Source organism: Dendrobates tinctorius, unplaced genomic scaffold (genome assembly GCF_039654945.1).
Source record: "Dendrobates tinctorius isolate UK_male_01 unplaced genomic scaffold, ASM3965494v1 ptg000332l, whole genome shotgun sequence".
Taxonomy (NCBI): Eukaryota; Metazoa; Chordata; class Amphibia; order Anura; family Dendrobatidae; genus Dendrobates; species Dendrobates tinctorius.
The window spans coordinates 2,792,675-2,810,102 of NW_027361998.1; the positions used below are offsets into that span (position 1 = coordinate 2,792,675).

At 44.0% G+C, this 17,428-nt stretch overlaps 1 protein-coding gene across 3 annotated transcripts in view; it reads left to right on the forward strand.

Annotated features, from left to right (window-relative positions):
* The window catches only part of PTK2B (protein tyrosine kinase 2 beta), a 178,426-nt gene that overhangs the window by 143,567 nt on the left and 17,431 nt on the right, over positions 1-17,428 (forward strand). For all 3 annotated transcript variants that reach the window (XM_073561927.1, XM_073561928.1, XM_073561926.1), the window contains 3 exons: positions 5,898-6,023; positions 6,142-6,303; positions 17,237-17,275. In XM_073561927.1, coding sequence (XP_073418028.1) covers positions 5,898-6,023; positions 6,142-6,303; positions 17,237-17,275 — 327 coding nt within the window. The remainder of the gene's footprint in view (positions 1-5,897; positions 6,024-6,141; positions 6,304-17,236; positions 17,276-17,428) is intronic.

Consider the following 17,428-nt stretch of genomic DNA (forward strand, 5'->3'; position numbering starts at 1 on the left):
ATAACCCAAGGAAGATTAGAGATCAGAGATAAGTCAATTATCCCCGACCTTCCTCGACCTATAATCTCTGACTTATTATCTCACATCTCTAACCGTCCTTGATGTGTAAAGGAGCTCTATGTTTCTCAAATCTCTGATTACTCCTGAGATAGCATCTCAGATCTCTCACCCTCTCTGACATATTATCTCAGGTCTTTGATCCTACCTGACATTGTATGTTAGAATTTTGATCTTCTCAGTCATATTATGGGAAGTGTTTAACCTGTTGTGACATATCATCTTTGATCTTCTGTGACATATTATATTAGATCTTTAATCTTTCGTGACATTAAGTAAGGTCTTTCATCTTACCTTACATATCTTTTATCTTTCTTGACTTATTATCTTTGATCTTTGATCTTCTGTGCCAAATCTTTAATTTTCTGAGACATATCGTGGAAGATCTTTGATCTTCTGTGGTATATTATGGGAGATCTTCTGTGACATTTTTCTGATCTTTTATGGAAGACCTTTAATTTACTGTGACATGTTACCTCTGATTTCTGATCTTCTGTGACATGTTATGAGAGATCGCCGATCTTCTGTGACATGTTGTGGGAGATCTTTTATCTCCAGTGATATATGAGACATCTTTGGTCTTCTGTGACATTATCTGAGATCTTTCATCCTATGTGACATATCCTCTCTGATCTTTTGTGACATTATCTGAGATTTTTTGCTCTTTCCTGATCTATCATGTGAAATTTCTGATAATTATTATTATTATTTATTTATATAGCGCCATTAATTCCATGGTGCTGTACATGAGAAGGGGGGTTACATACAAAGTTATAGATATCGTTAACAGTAGACAAATTTACAATGACAGACTGGTACAGAGGGGAGGGGACCCTGTCCTTGCGGACTTACATTGTACGGTAATGACTAGAATATACAGTATGTAAGATCTTTATTGGCATTACCTTAAATCTATGACTATCACGGATACATGATCTCAGATTTCTGACAATCCTTGATGTGTAATGGTGTTCTAGCTTTCTCTAACATTTTGCATTCCTTGGTATTTTTTCCCAGAGTTTTAACTTCTGACATTATCCTGAATTTCCATCCATCTTTGACACTGATTGTCCTGAGATATTATCCCAGATTTCTGACTATAACCAGTGTATTATCTCAGATCTCTGACTCACCTGTATATTATAACGTGAGCTCTGAGCAATCATCTCAGATCTCTGACATAGAAGCTCTGACCTATTATCTCAGATCTGACTCCCCTTTAGATACATTGTAACATGTGAGCTCTGACCTATTATCTCAGATCCCTGACATATATAGAAGAACTGACCTATTAACTCACATCTCTGACTCACCTTTATATACATTGTAACATGTGAGCTCTAAGTTATCTCAGATCTTTGACATATATTGAAGCTCTGACTTATCTCAGAGTGTCACTCACCTTTAGATACATTGTAATACGTGAGCTCTGAGCTATCATCTCAGATCCCTGACATACACAGAAGCTCTGACCTATTATCTCAGATCTCTGACTCACCTTTTATATACAGTGTAATATGTGAGCTCTAAATTCTCAGATCTCTGCCATATATAGAAGCTCTGACCTATTATCTCAGATCTGACATATATAAAAGCTCAGACCTATTATCTCAGATCGTCATTGATTTTTAGTTTCAGAACTTCTGTGATTATCTCAGATCTCTCGAGATAATAATTCAGGTCTCCGTGATATCATCACGACCATTTCTTCCTGGCCCTTTCATACCTCCGAGCAGCTGTCTGAGTAGAAAAGTCAATTTAATTTTTGCTAGCATCAACTGAATATTAACAGAAAGAAAATCGCAGCAAAAGCAGAGTCAATTATTGTAAAATATTCCCTCCCTTTCGCAAATGTGTGCTGCCTCTGTGATAGTAAGAGATCTGTGTGCGCTCCTCGGCGGGGGCTGGTTAATATCTGGACGCGGGATGGACGAGTCTTTGTATTTGTTCAGCAGAAATGATGTAATTTGGGCTCAGACCGATCGCTCACAATGAGCCGCCGACGCGTCATCTGGCCACAAGGCAGGAGAAAGTCAGGACGTTTCCAGTGTGATTGGAAAAAAAAATTATCTATCGGTGTCAGGGCTGCTCACCGCTGAGATACCAGGTCCAGGAGCGCAGAAGAAATATCTCTGAAGCTCCCACCACTCCAATCCTAATAAGTTTATGGGACAGCCATAAATATCTGTTTTTACCCATAGGTAAATAAGAGATAATATGAAAATCTGCTCAGACGTCCATTTTTTTTACCGGGAAATCCCATGGATATCAACAGTAATAGTTGCCGCCATATTTACAATTTTCATGTCCTTTTTTCTTATTTTGGACCCACACAATCTTCCCAACAGCACTCCGTGTGGCCTGGAGTGGTACTGCATGGAAAACTTATTCATTCTGCTTTACAATTAAAATATGAACCCCCCCATCCCTCCCCGAGGATGCAGCATTTTATTTACCCTCATCTCAAAGTGCCAAAAACTTGTATTGAAAATTGGAATAAACCTGTTTTGGGGGGTTTGAAAAGCAAAATGCAGATTTTGGCCTTTGTTTTATTGGATTATTCACTTTGCTGTAAAAAAAAAAAAATATAATATATATACAGTGGGGAAAAAAAGTATTTAGTCAGTCAGCAATAGTGCAAGTTCCACCACTTAAAAAGATGAGAGGCGTCTGTAATTTACATCATAGGTAGACCTCAACTATGGGAGACAAACTGAGAAAAAAAAATCCAGAAAATCACATTGTCTGTTTTTTTTTCATTTTATTTGCATATTATGGTGGAAAATAAGTATTTGGTCAGAAACAAAATTTCATCTCAATACTTTGTGATATATCCTTTGTTGGCAATGACAGAGGTCAAACGTTTTCTGTAAGTCTTCACAAGGTTGCCACACACTGTTGTTGGTATGTTGGCCCATTCCTCCATGCAGATCTCCTCTAGAGCAGTGATGTTTTTGGCTTTTCGCTTGGCAACACGGACTTTCAACTCCCTCCAAAGGTTTTCTATAGGGTTGAGATCTGGAGACTGGCTAGGCCACTCCAGGACCTTGAAATGCTTCTTACGAAGCCACTCCTTCGTTGCCCTGGCGGTGTGCTTTGGATCATTGTCATGTTGAAAGACCCAGCCACGTTTCATCTTCAATGCCCTTGCTGATGGAAGGAGGTTTGCACTCAAAATCTCACGATACATGGCCCCATTCATTCTTTCATGTACCCGGATCAGTCGTCCTGGCCCCTTTGCAGAGAAACAGCCCCAAAGCATGATGTTTCCACCACCATGCTTTACAGTAGGTGTGGTGTTTGATGGATGCAACTCAGTATTCTTTTTCCTCCAAACACGACAAGTTGTGTTTCTACCAAACAGTTCCAGTTTGGTTTCATCAGACCATAGGACATTCTCCCAAAACTCCTCTGGATCATCCAAATGCTCTCTAGCAAACTTCAGACGGGCCCGGACATATACAGGCTTAAGCAGTGGGACACGTCTGGCACTGCAGGATCTGAGTCCATGGTGGCGTAGTGTGTTACTTATGGTAGGCCTTGTTACATTGGTCCCAGCTCTCTGCAGTTCATTCACCAGGTCCCCCCGCGTGGTTCTGGGATTTTTGCTCACCGTTCTTGTGATCATTCTGACCCCACGGGGTGGGATTTTGCGTGGAGCACCAGATTGAGGGAGATTATCAGTGGTCTTGTATGTCTTCCATTTTCTAATTATTGCTCCCACAGTTGATTTCTTCACTCCAAGCTGGTTGGCTATTGCAGATTCAGTCTTCCCAGCCTGGTGCAAGGCTACAATTTTGTTTCTGGTGTCCTTTGACAGCTCTTTGGTCTTCACCATAGTGGAGTTTGGAGTCAGACTGTTTGAGGGTGTGCACAGGTGTCTTTTTATACTGATAACAAGTTTAAACAGGTGCCATTACTACAGGTAATGAGTGGAGGAAAGAGGAGACTCTTAAAGAAGAAGTTACAGGTCTGTGAGAGCCAGAAATCTTGATTGCTTGTTTCTGACCAAATACTTATTTTCCACCATAATATGCAAATAAAATGAAAAAAAAACAGACAATGTGATTTTCTGGATTTTTTTTTCTCAGTTTGTCTCCCATAGTTGAGGTCTACCTATGATGTAAATTACAGACGCCTCGCATCTTTTTAAGTGGTGGAACTTGCACTATTGCTGATTGACTAAATACTTTTTTTCCCCACTGTATCATGATAGCGGTGATGCCAATTATATATACTTTTCTTTTTTAGACTTTACTATTTTTCAAAAAATAAATACTCATGTGGTACAAGTAATGTGATGTTTGAAGGTTCAGATCCTTAAGGGCAAATGTGCCAAATATGTTTTTTTTGTTCACTGTTTTTTTTTTAAAGCTGGTTTTTTAATTAATGTAATTTAGAATTTTTCTTTTTTACATCTTTAAAGAGTTACTGTCATTTTATTTTTTTATCTAAAAATAAAATCAATAATACACATAAAAATAAGCAACATTGTAACACTGTAACACTGATTATAAGTAAGGGGTACCGCCATTGGCAAGTCTAGCCTTGCCCTAGAGCTAATTGTAGCCTTGCTGTAGAGCTTAGTGTGGCCTTGCCGTAGAGCTTAGTGTAGCCTTGCCGTAGAGCTGAGTGTAGCCTTGCCGTAAAGCTGAGTGTAGCCTTGCCGTAAAGCTGAGTGTAGCCTTGCCGTAGAGCTGAGTGTAGCCTTGCCGTAGAGCTGAGTGTAGCCTTGCTGTAGAGCTGAGTGTAGCCTTGCTGTAGAGCTGAGTGTAGCCTTGCTGTAGAGCTGAGTGCGGCCTTGCCGTAGAGCTGAGTGCGGCCTTGCCGTAGAGCTGAGTGCGGCCTTGCCGTAGAGCTGAGTGCGGCCTTGCCATAGAGCTGAGTGCGGCCTTGCCGTAGAGCTGAGTGCGGCCTTGCCGTAGAGCTGAGTGCGGCCTTGCCGTAGAGCTGAGTGCGGCCTTGCCGTAGAGCTGAGTGCGGCCTTGCCGTAGAACTGAGTGCGGCCTTGCCGTAGAACTGAGTGCGGCCTTGCCGTAGAGCTAAGCCGAGCCTTGCCGTGGAGCTAAGTCGAGCCTTGCGGTAGAGCTAAGTCTAGCCTACTGTAGCTCTATGGCAAGGCTAGACTTGGCTCTAAATCTAGGCTTGCCATATTGCTCCTGTATGTCCAGCCTTGCCAATGGCGGCTCCCCATACTAGAGTATTGGCTCTATTTAAATTCTTCATACAGGAAAGATGTATATCTTTGTACCGTGTTAGCCAGTAGATAGAAAAATATTCAGAATCGAGAGTCCTCAGTGGTTGATAGCTTTTAATGGCTAACATCAATTAAGGAATTTGCTTTCAAGACCTTGTGGAGGCATCACAACACATTAGGAGACCCCAATCAGAGGACTATAAAACATCCGGACTCCTTATCTATGAACTGGAGCAATATTTATGTTTCTCCCTCTCCCATAATCATAATTCTGCTTCACGTCACTTGTCTTATCTATTGCATTATTTCTGTGCTGTCTTTTGTATAAATATGTGATTCTTCAGATTTTGTATTAGTCTAGCCTGATGAAGAGACCTGAGTAGTCTGGAAAGCTTGCAACTTGTTACCATCTTTTCAGTTAGCCATTAAAAGGTATCAACCACTGAGGACTCTCAATCCTGAATATTCTTCTATAAATTCTTCATCATTGAAAACCGCAATTGCTTTCGCTACGTAACGCGCAGGCGCAGATCATCCTTCTTGTCTTTGTTGCATCGCCTTCTTTCCTGCTCTTCTCTATTCTGCATCTGCCAAAGCTGCTAATTGTGTGTTTGTGTCTGTGCCCCGCACCTTCTCTGCACAGGTGCCCGAGAGTCTGTGTGCCAGCTCGCCCACTCTCTGTAGCCCAACAGAATACCAATCTCCAATTGACTCCACCCGTAGCCCACCGCTCCTGCGGCATAGCATCATCAAACGGCGCAGTATGAGGGTAAGGCTTGCATGCTTGGCGTCACTATCGTGTCTCGTTACCGGCTGTCGGCTTGGTTTGGGTGCGACCATCAGTGGTGCACGATATTTACTTCTTTGTGTTCTTCATTCCTTGGAAGGAAGAGGACTTTCTTAAGCCCAGCAGTCGAGAGGAAGCCCAGAAAATATGGGAGAAAGAACGGGCAAAGATGCTGCAGGTCATGAATCGTCAGCAGCAGCAGATGGTGGAAGACAATGAATGGCTGAAACAAGAAGAAAGGTCTCTGGTCAATAACCTCAAGGTAAGAAGACTAGTCGGGGGTATCACTGCCACAAACGGGTTATCCCACAATGCATTTAACTACAAAATATACATTTTTCATCTTCATTTTCCCCTTTTGTGTCCCCTGCGCCATCGCTGTGTACTGCAGGCAGACTGCTGGGCAGTGATATGTGCATTACATTTATCTGTTTTCTGCATTCTACCCATTGTATACGTTCTATTGCTCTTTCACTCCTTCCTCTCATTCACATCATTTTAGCCAGTCTCCTTCTCCCTCTTGCAGCTGTCCTCTATGGATTCCATAGGCAGTCTCCTTTCCCATCTGTTTGTTGTAACATAGACACAAATATAGTCTCCTTTCTTCTTGCAACTTTAAATATAGTTTCCAGAATATTGCCTAGTCAGTCTCCTTCCCACCATCACAGCTGTAAATATATTTACTAGTATGTCCCCACAATCAGCCTCCTTCCCTCTCTGGGAGCTAAAAATATAGGCACCGATAAGTCTACTTCCTGCTTTCACAGAAGATATTCCCCCAGTAAGTTCTCAGTCTCCTTGACACACTCTGAACTATAAATATATTTACCAGTATGTCTCCTTGATCAGTTTCCTTCACCCTCTGGCAGCTTAAAATATAATCATCAATAAGATATTGGTCAATTCTACAAAGACAGTCCAAAGTAAGTTCTCTTTGACAGTCTCCTTCCCCCTCTGCAGCTATGTAGTCAGCAATGCTTTCACCGGTTAGTCTCCTCCTAAGTCTCATAGCTGTAAACATAGACCCTAACAAGTTCCCTAGTCAATATTCTTCTCCTCTCACAGCTGTAAATGTAGTCTCAAGTAAGTTCACATAGTCTGTCTCTTTCCTTGTAGAAAGTTTCCCCACGAGTCTTCTTCCTGCTCAGTAGTTCCCTGTTTCCTTAGTCACCTTCTGGCAGTTGCAAATTTTGTCCCCAGTATCGTCTCCTGTTGGTCTACTTTTCCCTCTCACAGCTTTACATTTAACCCCCCAGTACAATCCTTTAGTCAGACACCTTCACCCTCTGGCAGTTGTAAATGTATCCCACCATAAGTTTTCTACTCAGTCTACTTCTCCCTCTGTAAACTGTATGTATAATCCCTAATCAGTTTCCTTCTCCTTCTGGCAGCCTCAAATACAGTATAAGTAAGTTTTCATGTAGATGGTTAGATGATGATGATTGGACGATGGAGCTGTGAAAAGTAATATTTATGGCTCACTCACAAGTCAATACTCAGGAGCTGTCGTCTTCACTTTGATATTTACTGCTGTCTTTCTGTACAGGGCAGGGCCATTCTGTGTAGGATCCAGCAGTGGAGAGAGTGACTGAGCATGTGTGTCCACCGGTACTTGGCTTATAAGGTGGACATGCACATTACTATACTCTCCGTACACCAGGTGGCTCCTTTGGGCTGTTGACTTTTTTTGAGTCTTTTTAATGGGTTTTTTTTTTCTGTAATCTTAAAGGGAAATCCGAAAACGGCATCATTTTTTAATTCAGGTTACATGCATTTTTTTTAATTGACAATGTTTATTATTTTGAAATCACAATTTTTATAAAAAAAGAAAAAATTGAAATCTTGCAATTCCTACACCGACCACTGGGGCTTTTGTGCGCTGCAACTTCCTGTTACATCAGGAAGTCCTCATGTACATTAGCCACATTGGTCAGATGAAGACTATTTTGAATCAAAGCAGCTAATGAGCGTGTGCAAATGTCATTCTGAATTGATGGAGCTGCTGGGACGTCACAATTTTTATTAGCAGTGTATAGAGGTGGTATCGTGACATTGTAATCCTGCCTCTGATGATAACAAAAACTGATGAAAACACTTATGGAAAAGACAGGAAGTATCGATCTAAAATATCCCAAGTGGCCAATGTGAAAATTGCAAGTTTAGTCATATTTTTTTTTAATAATGGAAGTGATACAAAAATAAATGTAACACAAAAACCTGATTTAATTGCATTGATGCAATGCAACAAATTCCCATGATCGTTTTCAGATATTGCTCCCTATTATCATCGCAGCACATTCAGGTCCATTTATTATAGCGGGGGGTGTCCCCAGTCCCCCGTGTAACTCAGGCCGTCAGATGATTAATTCAAAGGGACAGAAAATGGCTTGTGAAATCAGTAAAACAGACTTCTACTGTAGATACATCAATACGCTAATGGCCGCTCTCATCCTGCTGGCAGCGCTGGGGCTGGGGGAGGGGGGAACAACATTTTCCTTTTTTTTTTTTTCCCCGCTGGAATAATGATCTTCACGAGAAAAATATTTTTTTCAGCATTTTATGATCATGGCTGCAGCAGTGTGCAAACCAGCGGGTCGTAATGAGTAGAAGAGCGTAATACCAGGAGTAATGCTGTGAGTTACCGAGGAGGCGATAAACTAGAGGCAATGTCCGGTCCTGGTCTGGAAGGTGGTCTAGAACTTTTCCTCCAAGCCCCTGGATCCTGCACTTTTGTCCGATTGACCTTCTTGTTTTTTTTCTTTTTTAATATAAAGATTTTATTTGCAGTTTTTCGTTTATGTTTTTGAAATATCCACAAAGCGGTTATCAAATTTCCAAAACCTATTCTCGTATACGGATGTTCCTCCGGTGTGATAATTAATTACAAAGAGTCGCCACCGATCTGGAGAACCGCCACTGATGGGAACAGGTAGACTGTAGTACTGCATTACTCCTCTGGTGGCGCTGTAGGGAACGTGAACAAGCAAGCTTAAAATCTATGAGGCAATAGGGGAGACACGAAAGGTACAAAATTGCTTGTCATGTGCGGTCCGGCCATCGTCATGATAAATAAATAAGGGAAACCAATAACGTTGCATGAAGCGGCCACCAGGCAGGATCTGGTACAATACAAAGTGCTGCTGGGTGCATGGAGTGTGGAGAAAACAGAGGAAATATGAGATATGTTTTTAGGGCATGCTCACACCTATGGCGAATGGGAATTAACTGCATTGTTTGGGGTTTCACACTCCAGAGAAGTGGTGCAGCATGAGAGAACTCTTGGAGAGTCTCTGTTGCTCCCTGGCCTGATCCTTAACCACGAGTCAAGTTAGTCAACTGATCGCACTGTGTATGAATAGGATCCATACAGGTTGGGGCAAAAAAAATCAGACCAATTGTAATGTGACTGTAGTCACTATTTATTCATAAGCCATGAGGCGGGGTAGTCAAGTGGTCCGAGGTCAAAAGCCAAGAGAGAATGTCATAGAGAAATGGGTGAGAAGAAGGTGTAGTCAGGAAACAGTCCAAGGTTAATATTCCAGGAAGGTAATAGATCATGACAGAAGGCAAAGGGATGGTCAAGACAAATCTGAGGTCGGGCAGCAAAAATCTGAATACCAGTCAAAGAGCACAGAGCAGACACACACCTACTGTAACACCTATAAAGCTACAATTGTCAGCTATCGAAGGCAGAGAGTTGCTGGGTAATTACTCAGGACAAGAAACACATGGATAAAGCATCAGCATCCCATTGTCCAGCACCAACATATCCTTTATACATATTCACTGCGTCCAGAAACGCAGGTAAGAGGAATTGTGATAACTGTGGAGAGGACTTTTAAGTTGGTAGACAGGGAAGAGGAGGTGATGTAGGTGATGCAGCACTGCAGAGAGGATGGGTAGGGTGGTAGACAGAGATGAAGAGGATATTAAGGGCGATGCAGCACTGCGGAGAGGATGGGTAGGGTGGTAGACAGAGATGAAGAGGATATTAAGGGCGAAGCAGCACTGCGGAGAGGATGGGTAGGGTGGTAGACAGAGATGAGGAGGATATTAAGGGCGATGCAGCACTGCAGAGAGGATGGGTAGGGTGGTAGACAGAGATGAAGAGGATATTAAGGGTGAAGCAGCACTGCGGAGAGGATGGGTAGGGTGGTAGACAGAGATGAGGAGGATATTAAGGGCGATGCAGCACTGCAGAGAGGATGGGTAGGGTGGTAGACAGAGATGAAGAGGATATTAAGGGCGATGCAGCACTGCGGAGAGGATGGGTAGGGTGGTAGACAGAGATGAAGAGGATATTAAGGGTGAAGCAGCACTGCGGAGAGGATGGGTAGGGTGGTAGACAGAGATGAGGAGGATATTAAGGGCGATGCAGCACTGCAGAGAGGATGGGTAGGGTGGTAGACAGAGATGAAGAGGATATTAAGGGCGATGCAGCACTGCGGAGAGGATGGGTAGGGTGGTAGACAGAGATGAAGAGGATATTAAGGGTGAAGCAGCACTGCGGAGAGGATGGGTAGGGTGGTAGACAGAGATGAAGAGGATATTAAGGGTGAAGCAGCACTGCGGAGAGGATGGGTAGGGTGGTAGACAGAGATGAAGAGGATATTAAGGGCGATGCAGCACTGCGGAGAGGATGGGTAGGGTGGTAGACAGAGATGAAGAGGATATTAAGGGTGAAGCAGCACTGCGGAGAGGATGGGTAGGGTGGTAGACAGAGATGAAGAGGATATTAAGGGCGAAGCAGCACTGCGGAGAGGATGGGTAGGGTGGTAGACAGAGATGAGGATATTAATGGCAATGCAGCACTGCGGAGAGGATGGGTAGGGTGGTAGACAGAGATGAAGAGGATATTAAGGGCGAAGCAGCACTGCGGAGAGGATGGGTAGGGTGGTAGACAGAGATGAGAAGGATATTAATGGCAATGCAGCACTGCGGAGAGGATGGGTAGGGTGGTAGACAGAGATGAAGAGGATATTAAGGGCGAAGCAGCACTGCGGAGAGGATGGGTAGGGTGGTAGACAGAGATGAGAAGGATATTAATGGCAATGCAGCACTGCGGAGAGGATGGGTAGGGTGGTAGACAGAGATGAGGAGGATATTAAGGGCGAAGCAGCACTGCGGAGAGGATGGGTAGGGTGGTAGACAGAGATGAAGAGGATATTAAGGGCGAAGCAGCACTGCGGAGAGGATGGGTAGGGTGGTAGACAGAGATGAGGAGGATATTAAGGGCAATGCAGCACTGCGGAGAGGATGGGTAGGGTGGTAGACAGAGATAAGGAGGATATTAAGGGCGATGCAGCACTACAGAGAGGATGGGTAGGGTGGTAGACAGAGAGGAGAAGGATATTAAGGGCAATGCAGCACTGCGGAGAGGATGGGTAGGGTGGTAGACAGAGGAGGAGGATATTATGGGCGATGCAGCACTGCGGAAAGGATGGGTAGGGCGGTAGACAGAGAGGAGGAGGATATTAAGGGCAATGCAGCACTGTGGAGAGGATGGGTAGGGTGGTAGACAGAGATGAAGAGGATATTAAGGGCGATGCAGCACTGCGGAGAGGACGGGTAGGGTGGTAGACAGAGATAAGGAGGATATTAAGGGCGATGCAGCACTGCGGAGAGAATGGGTAGGGTGGTAGACAGAGATGAGGATATAAGGGTAATGCAGCACTGCTGAGACAATGGGTAGGGTGGTAGACAGAGATAAGGAGGATATTAAGGAGATGCAGCACTGCGGAGAGGATGGGTAGGGTGGTAGACAGAGGAGGAGGATATTATGGGCGATGCAGCACTGCGGAGAGGATGGGTAGGGTGGTAGACAGAGAGGATAAGGATATTTAGGGCAATGCAGCACTGCGGAGAGGATGGGTAGGGTGGTAGACAGAGATGAAGAGGATATTAAGGGCGAAGCAGCACTGCGGAGAGGATGGGTAGGGTGGTAGACAGAGATGAAGAGGATATTAAGGGCGAAGCAGCACTGCGGAGAGGATGGGTAGGGTGGTAGACAGAGATGAGGAGGATATTAAGGGCAATGCAGCACTGCGGAGAGGATGGGTAGGGTGGTAGACAGAGATAAGGAGGATATTAAGGGCGATGCAGCACTACAGAGAGGATGGGTAGGGTGGTAGACAGAGAGGAGAAGGATATTAAGGGCAATGCAGCACTGCGGAGAGGATGGGTAGGGTGGTAGACAGAGGAGGAGGATATTATGGGCGATGCAGCACTGCGGAAAGGATGGGTAGGGCGGTAGACAGAGAGGAGGAGGATATTAAGGGCAATGCAGCACTGTGGAGAGGATGGGTAGGGTGGTAGACAGAGATGAAGAGGATATTAAGGGCGATGCAGCACTGCGGAGAGGACGGGTAGGGTGGTAGACAGAGATAAGGAGGATATTAAGGGCGATGCAGCACTGCGGAGAGAATGGGTAGGGTGGTAGACAGAGATGAGGATATAAGGGTAATGCAGCACTGCTGAGACAATGGGTAGGGTGGTAGACAGAGATAAGGAGGATATTAAGGAGATGCAGCACTGCGGAGAGGATGGGTAGGGTGGTAGACAGAGGAGGAGGATATTATGGGCGATGCAGCACTGCGGAGAGGATGGGTAGGGTGGTAGACAGAGAGGATAAGGATATTTAGGGCAATGCAGCACTGCGGAGAGGATGGGTAGGGTGGTAGACAGAGATGAAGAGGATATTAAGGGCGATGCAGCACTGCGGAGAGGATGAGTAGGGTGGTAGACAGAGATTAGTGTTATGAATAGGTAGCCGAGGAGGAAAATAAAAAACAACACAAGCTAAGTCTCAGAAAACCAAAGAGGTTGGTAACTATGCAGACTGCAGACCCCTGATCCAAACACACAACTAGCAGCAGTCGTGGAGCGTTCCTACGGTGGTCCTAGACGCCTCGTCACAGCCGGAGAAACAAAATAAGCCTAAAGCAGGAAAAGGGGAAAACTAACTGCCCCAGAGCAGACCCCAAAGGAGAGACAGCCCCCCACATGTATTGACGGTGAAAAAAGATGAAAACACAAACAAAGGCAGGAAAATAGGCTGAGCAAACGATGGGGCCAGACTTACTAGAAAGGACAGGAAAGGAAAGACACTGTCTGCAGTCTGCCAAAAAACCCTACAAAATGTCCAACACAACTGATAGCAAAATTAACCCTGAAGTCACTAGAGTTCTCCCACTATATCAGCACTCTGAAATATCTGAGACAGAGCAAAAAGAGACCAATCTAATAAGGGACAAAAAAAAAGGCAATTTAGCAAATAAGAGTGGAAATTCAGCACAGCCCAGCCGGGCTGGCTGACCACACAAAAAACTGAAAAGACCAACAAGAGCAAATGTGAACATTAGCAAAAAAACAAACTTATCTTTAGAAGACTGGAACAGAGCTGACTCCTAGACCTGAGAAGAAGACTGAATCACCTGCAACAGGATAGGGTGTCGGCCGTCTTATATCCAGTCTGATACTCCAGAAATCCAATCACTATCTTCCTCACCAGGTGGCAGATCACTACCACTCAAACCAACCTCACCACCTCCCGTCACCACCAGAGGGAGAACGGAAGGGGAACTCTCAACTGGTGGAGCAGAAAATGAGCTTTTAACAGATAAGGAGGATATTAAGGGCGATGCAGCACTGCGGAGAGGATGGGTAGGGTGGTAGAGATGAAGAGGATATTAAGGGCGATGCAGAACTGCGGAGAGGATGAGTAGGGTGGTAGACAGAGATGAGGAGGATATTAAGGGCAATGCAGCACTGCGGAGAGGATGGGTAGGGTGGTAGACAGAGATGAGGAGGATATTAAGGGTGATTCAGCACTGCGGAGAGGATGGGTGGGGTGGCAGACAGAGAGGAGAAGGATATTAAGGGCAATGCAGCACTGCGGAGAGAATGGGTAGGGTGGTAGACAGAGATGAAGAGGATATTAAGGGCAATCCAGCACTGCGGAGAGGATGGGTAGGGTGGTAGACAGAGATGAGGAGGATATTAAGGGTGATGCAGCACTGCGGAGAGGATGGGTAGGGTGGTAGAGATGAAGAGGATGTTAAGGGCGATGCAGCACTGTGGAGAGAATGGGTAGGGTGGTAGACAGAGAGGAGGAGGATATTAAGGGCAATGCAGCACTGCGGAGAGAAAGGGTAGGGTGGTAGACAGAGAGGAAGAGGATATTAAGGGCAATGCAGCACTGCGGAGAGAAAGGGTAGGGTGGTAGACAGAGATGAAGAGGATATTAAGGGCGATGCAGCACTGCGGAGAGGATGGGTAGGGTGGTAGACAGAGATGAGGAGGATATTAAGGGTGATGCAGCACTGCGGAGAGGATGGGTAGGGTGGTAGACAGAGAGGAGGATATTAAAGGCAATGCAGCACTGTGGAGAGAATGGGTAGGGTGGTAGACAGAGATGAGGAGGATATTAAGGGCGATGCAGCACTGCGGAGAGAATGGGTAGGGTGGTAGACAGAGATGAGGATATAAGGGTAATGCAGCACTGCTGAGACAATGGGTAGGGTGGTAGACAGAGATGAGGAGGATATTAAGGGCGATGCAGCACTGCGGAGAGGATGGGTATGGTGGTAGACAGAGAAGAAGAGGATATTAAGGGCGATGCAGCACTGCGGAGACGATGGGTAGGGTGGTAGACAGAGATGAGGAGGATATTAAGGGTGATGCAGCACTGCAGAGAGAATGGGTAGGGTGGTAGACTGACATAAGGATTAGATGTAGGGCAGTGCAGCAATGTGGGGAGCTTTTGGGCTGAAAGTGATTTGTATTGTTCTCTGTGGCAGATGGGTAACCAGTGCAATGACTGGCACAGGGTGAACGCAGCGGTGTAGCAGCTGGATTAAAATATGAGTCTGGCTGCTGCATTCTGGGTAGGTCAGCGAGTAGCTGAGTGAGAGGAAGATGGATTAGTTCCAATAGTCAGAAGATAGTATGCTGTAAGCTCATCAGCTCCACCTAGTGCTTCCTGCAGGTAGAATTTTATTACCGAAACTTGGATAAGAGTATATAATGGAGGAAGCAGAAGGTCAATTCATCTCACAGAGGTCCTGTTAATTCCAATAAAAGTGTTCGATACATCTTCTTCCGTGATGGTGCTGCTATGGAATTAAACCTTTCCTTAATGATTCACCGGATTGGGTCCCAGCAGCAGAAATATCAGTGATCAGCTCAGAGTGGGAAGACATATTGACGAAAAAAAGATCACGAATTGAGGAAAATCATAAATATTTATTTTACTCGTTCATATAGGGCCATTAATTCCCACAGGACTTTAGAGACGTTGACATATTTAAGGAGTATTATTTCTGACTTTACATTAACCCCTTCCGACTCCCCGTGATGTACGATCGCACCCCACTCAGAGCAGGTGCCGGATGCTTCACATGCCTCTAACAGCATTAATCAGAGCTAGCTCCCATCGCTGCTGATTAACCACTTATATATCGCTGTCATTTAAATGGCGCCGTCTTGGTGTCCATTCTGTAACTATGTATCCTGAAGGACAATTGACCCATTGCTTAAATATTCCCGTCCCCCTCCCCGTGACTCTCCGTGTGCCCCTCCGTATCAGGCTGAGATGTAGATGGAGTCGGATGTAATTGGTTGTCTGCCGCTTTCTGATGTATCACAAAAAGAGAAGTTTAGGAGCCAAGGGGGAATCTCAAAAGATCTGGGATTCCCAGGGACCTGGCTGGCTGCTTATGTGAAATCTTTAATGGATAGAGGTCAATTGTGACCAGGAATGGGGCAGGATTAAAATCCAGGCATTATACTAGAATTCTGCGTGCTGAGAATATTAAAAGGTGAGGTCAAGTCAGAAGGGAAATTCTCTGCATAATATATATATATATATATATATATATATATATATATATATATATACTGTATATTTGGTATATGAAGGTAGCAGACGGATCAGGACCAACCTCTCTTTGCGGGAGCCAACACTATCAGGAGGGTAGAACTTTAAGGACCCCGCAGTCGGCTGCCTCTTGGGCTATGTTCACACTTTGCAGGTAAAACCTGTTCTCTTGACAGTATAGAAGCTGCTTACAAAAAAATCAGATTTTGCGTTTTTCAGGATCCCAAAGTTCAGCTTTGCTTCCACCACAGAAGCATGAACAATGGATCACCAATGCAAGATAGATGTGAAACCATTTTGGGAAAAAAAGAGCAAATTGATCAAATGATTTAGTGGAAAAAGATTTTTAGGTGTGAAAAAAATAATGACTATTCTGAACAAAAAAGTCCACATAAGTTCATGAGAAATTACAGAATTAGAAATGTAGCAGCTGTGGGAGATGAATTGGTCGGGAATAGTTTACCTAAGACATTGGCAGAGCATTGAGTTTGTAGGACACTGTTTACTTTCACGCTTTCGTCGGCCCTTGAGTTGGTCAGGTATTGTTCAATTTCACACCTTGGTCGGCCGATGTTTGCTTTGTTTAAAAATGTTTAAAAAGTTTAAAAATATCACTAATTAATTAAACTGTACTAATCCTAACTGCCATTCTCAGGTGAGGAGACTGAGACATTATGGTTTAAACTTGGGAAAATCACAAAAATACATGGGTTTCACTTACTGCTGTACCGGCTTTTTTTCACTAAAAAAAAACGCAGCAGTTTTCCAATTCAGTCAGGGAAAAAAAAACCTATGTGTGTGTGCCTGAGATTTCTGAAACCTCAGCTTTTTCAGGTACTGTAAAACGCATCTTAAAATTTGCATTAAAAAAATGCAGCAAAAAAACGCAACGTGTGAACATAGACTTACTGTTTCATTGGAAAGTTTTGTCCAAACTTTTCTCGATAAAAGAGGGGACTCAAAGCAAAAATCTACATACCTTCCAAACATTTGCAGCCATATGGCTTAGCCCATCGGTCCCGTTGAGATATTTTATTGCGGTGAGGCTACTTTTTTTTTTAACATATATGGCCAGTTTTGATGCAAAAGATTTCTTTGTTCAGCAGCTAAAATTCACCTCCGTCAGTGCAATATCTTTCTGACTTTTGGAGTATATCACAAGATAACCCTTGGTATTAATGTGCTCTATTATTTGGCATAGCTGGATGTTCTATGACCAACTGTGATAATGATGGCAATGCTTACTGCCACACCCGGTGCCATGATGTAATGGTATTGCCTTTTTACAATTATGTATTTTTTATGTTTTTTCCTTCAGGATCCAAAGCAGCAAACTAACGACAAGTACCTTGATGTGGTCAGTATTTCACCAAGTTTCTATATAGTAATTATCCAAATGGCAGAATCAGTAGGTTGGGGATAATCTACCTCATCTATCCATTCAATATCCACACATTCCAATTTAAGCAAAACTTTTCTTTTTAGCTATAGGTCATAATAAATCGAGAAC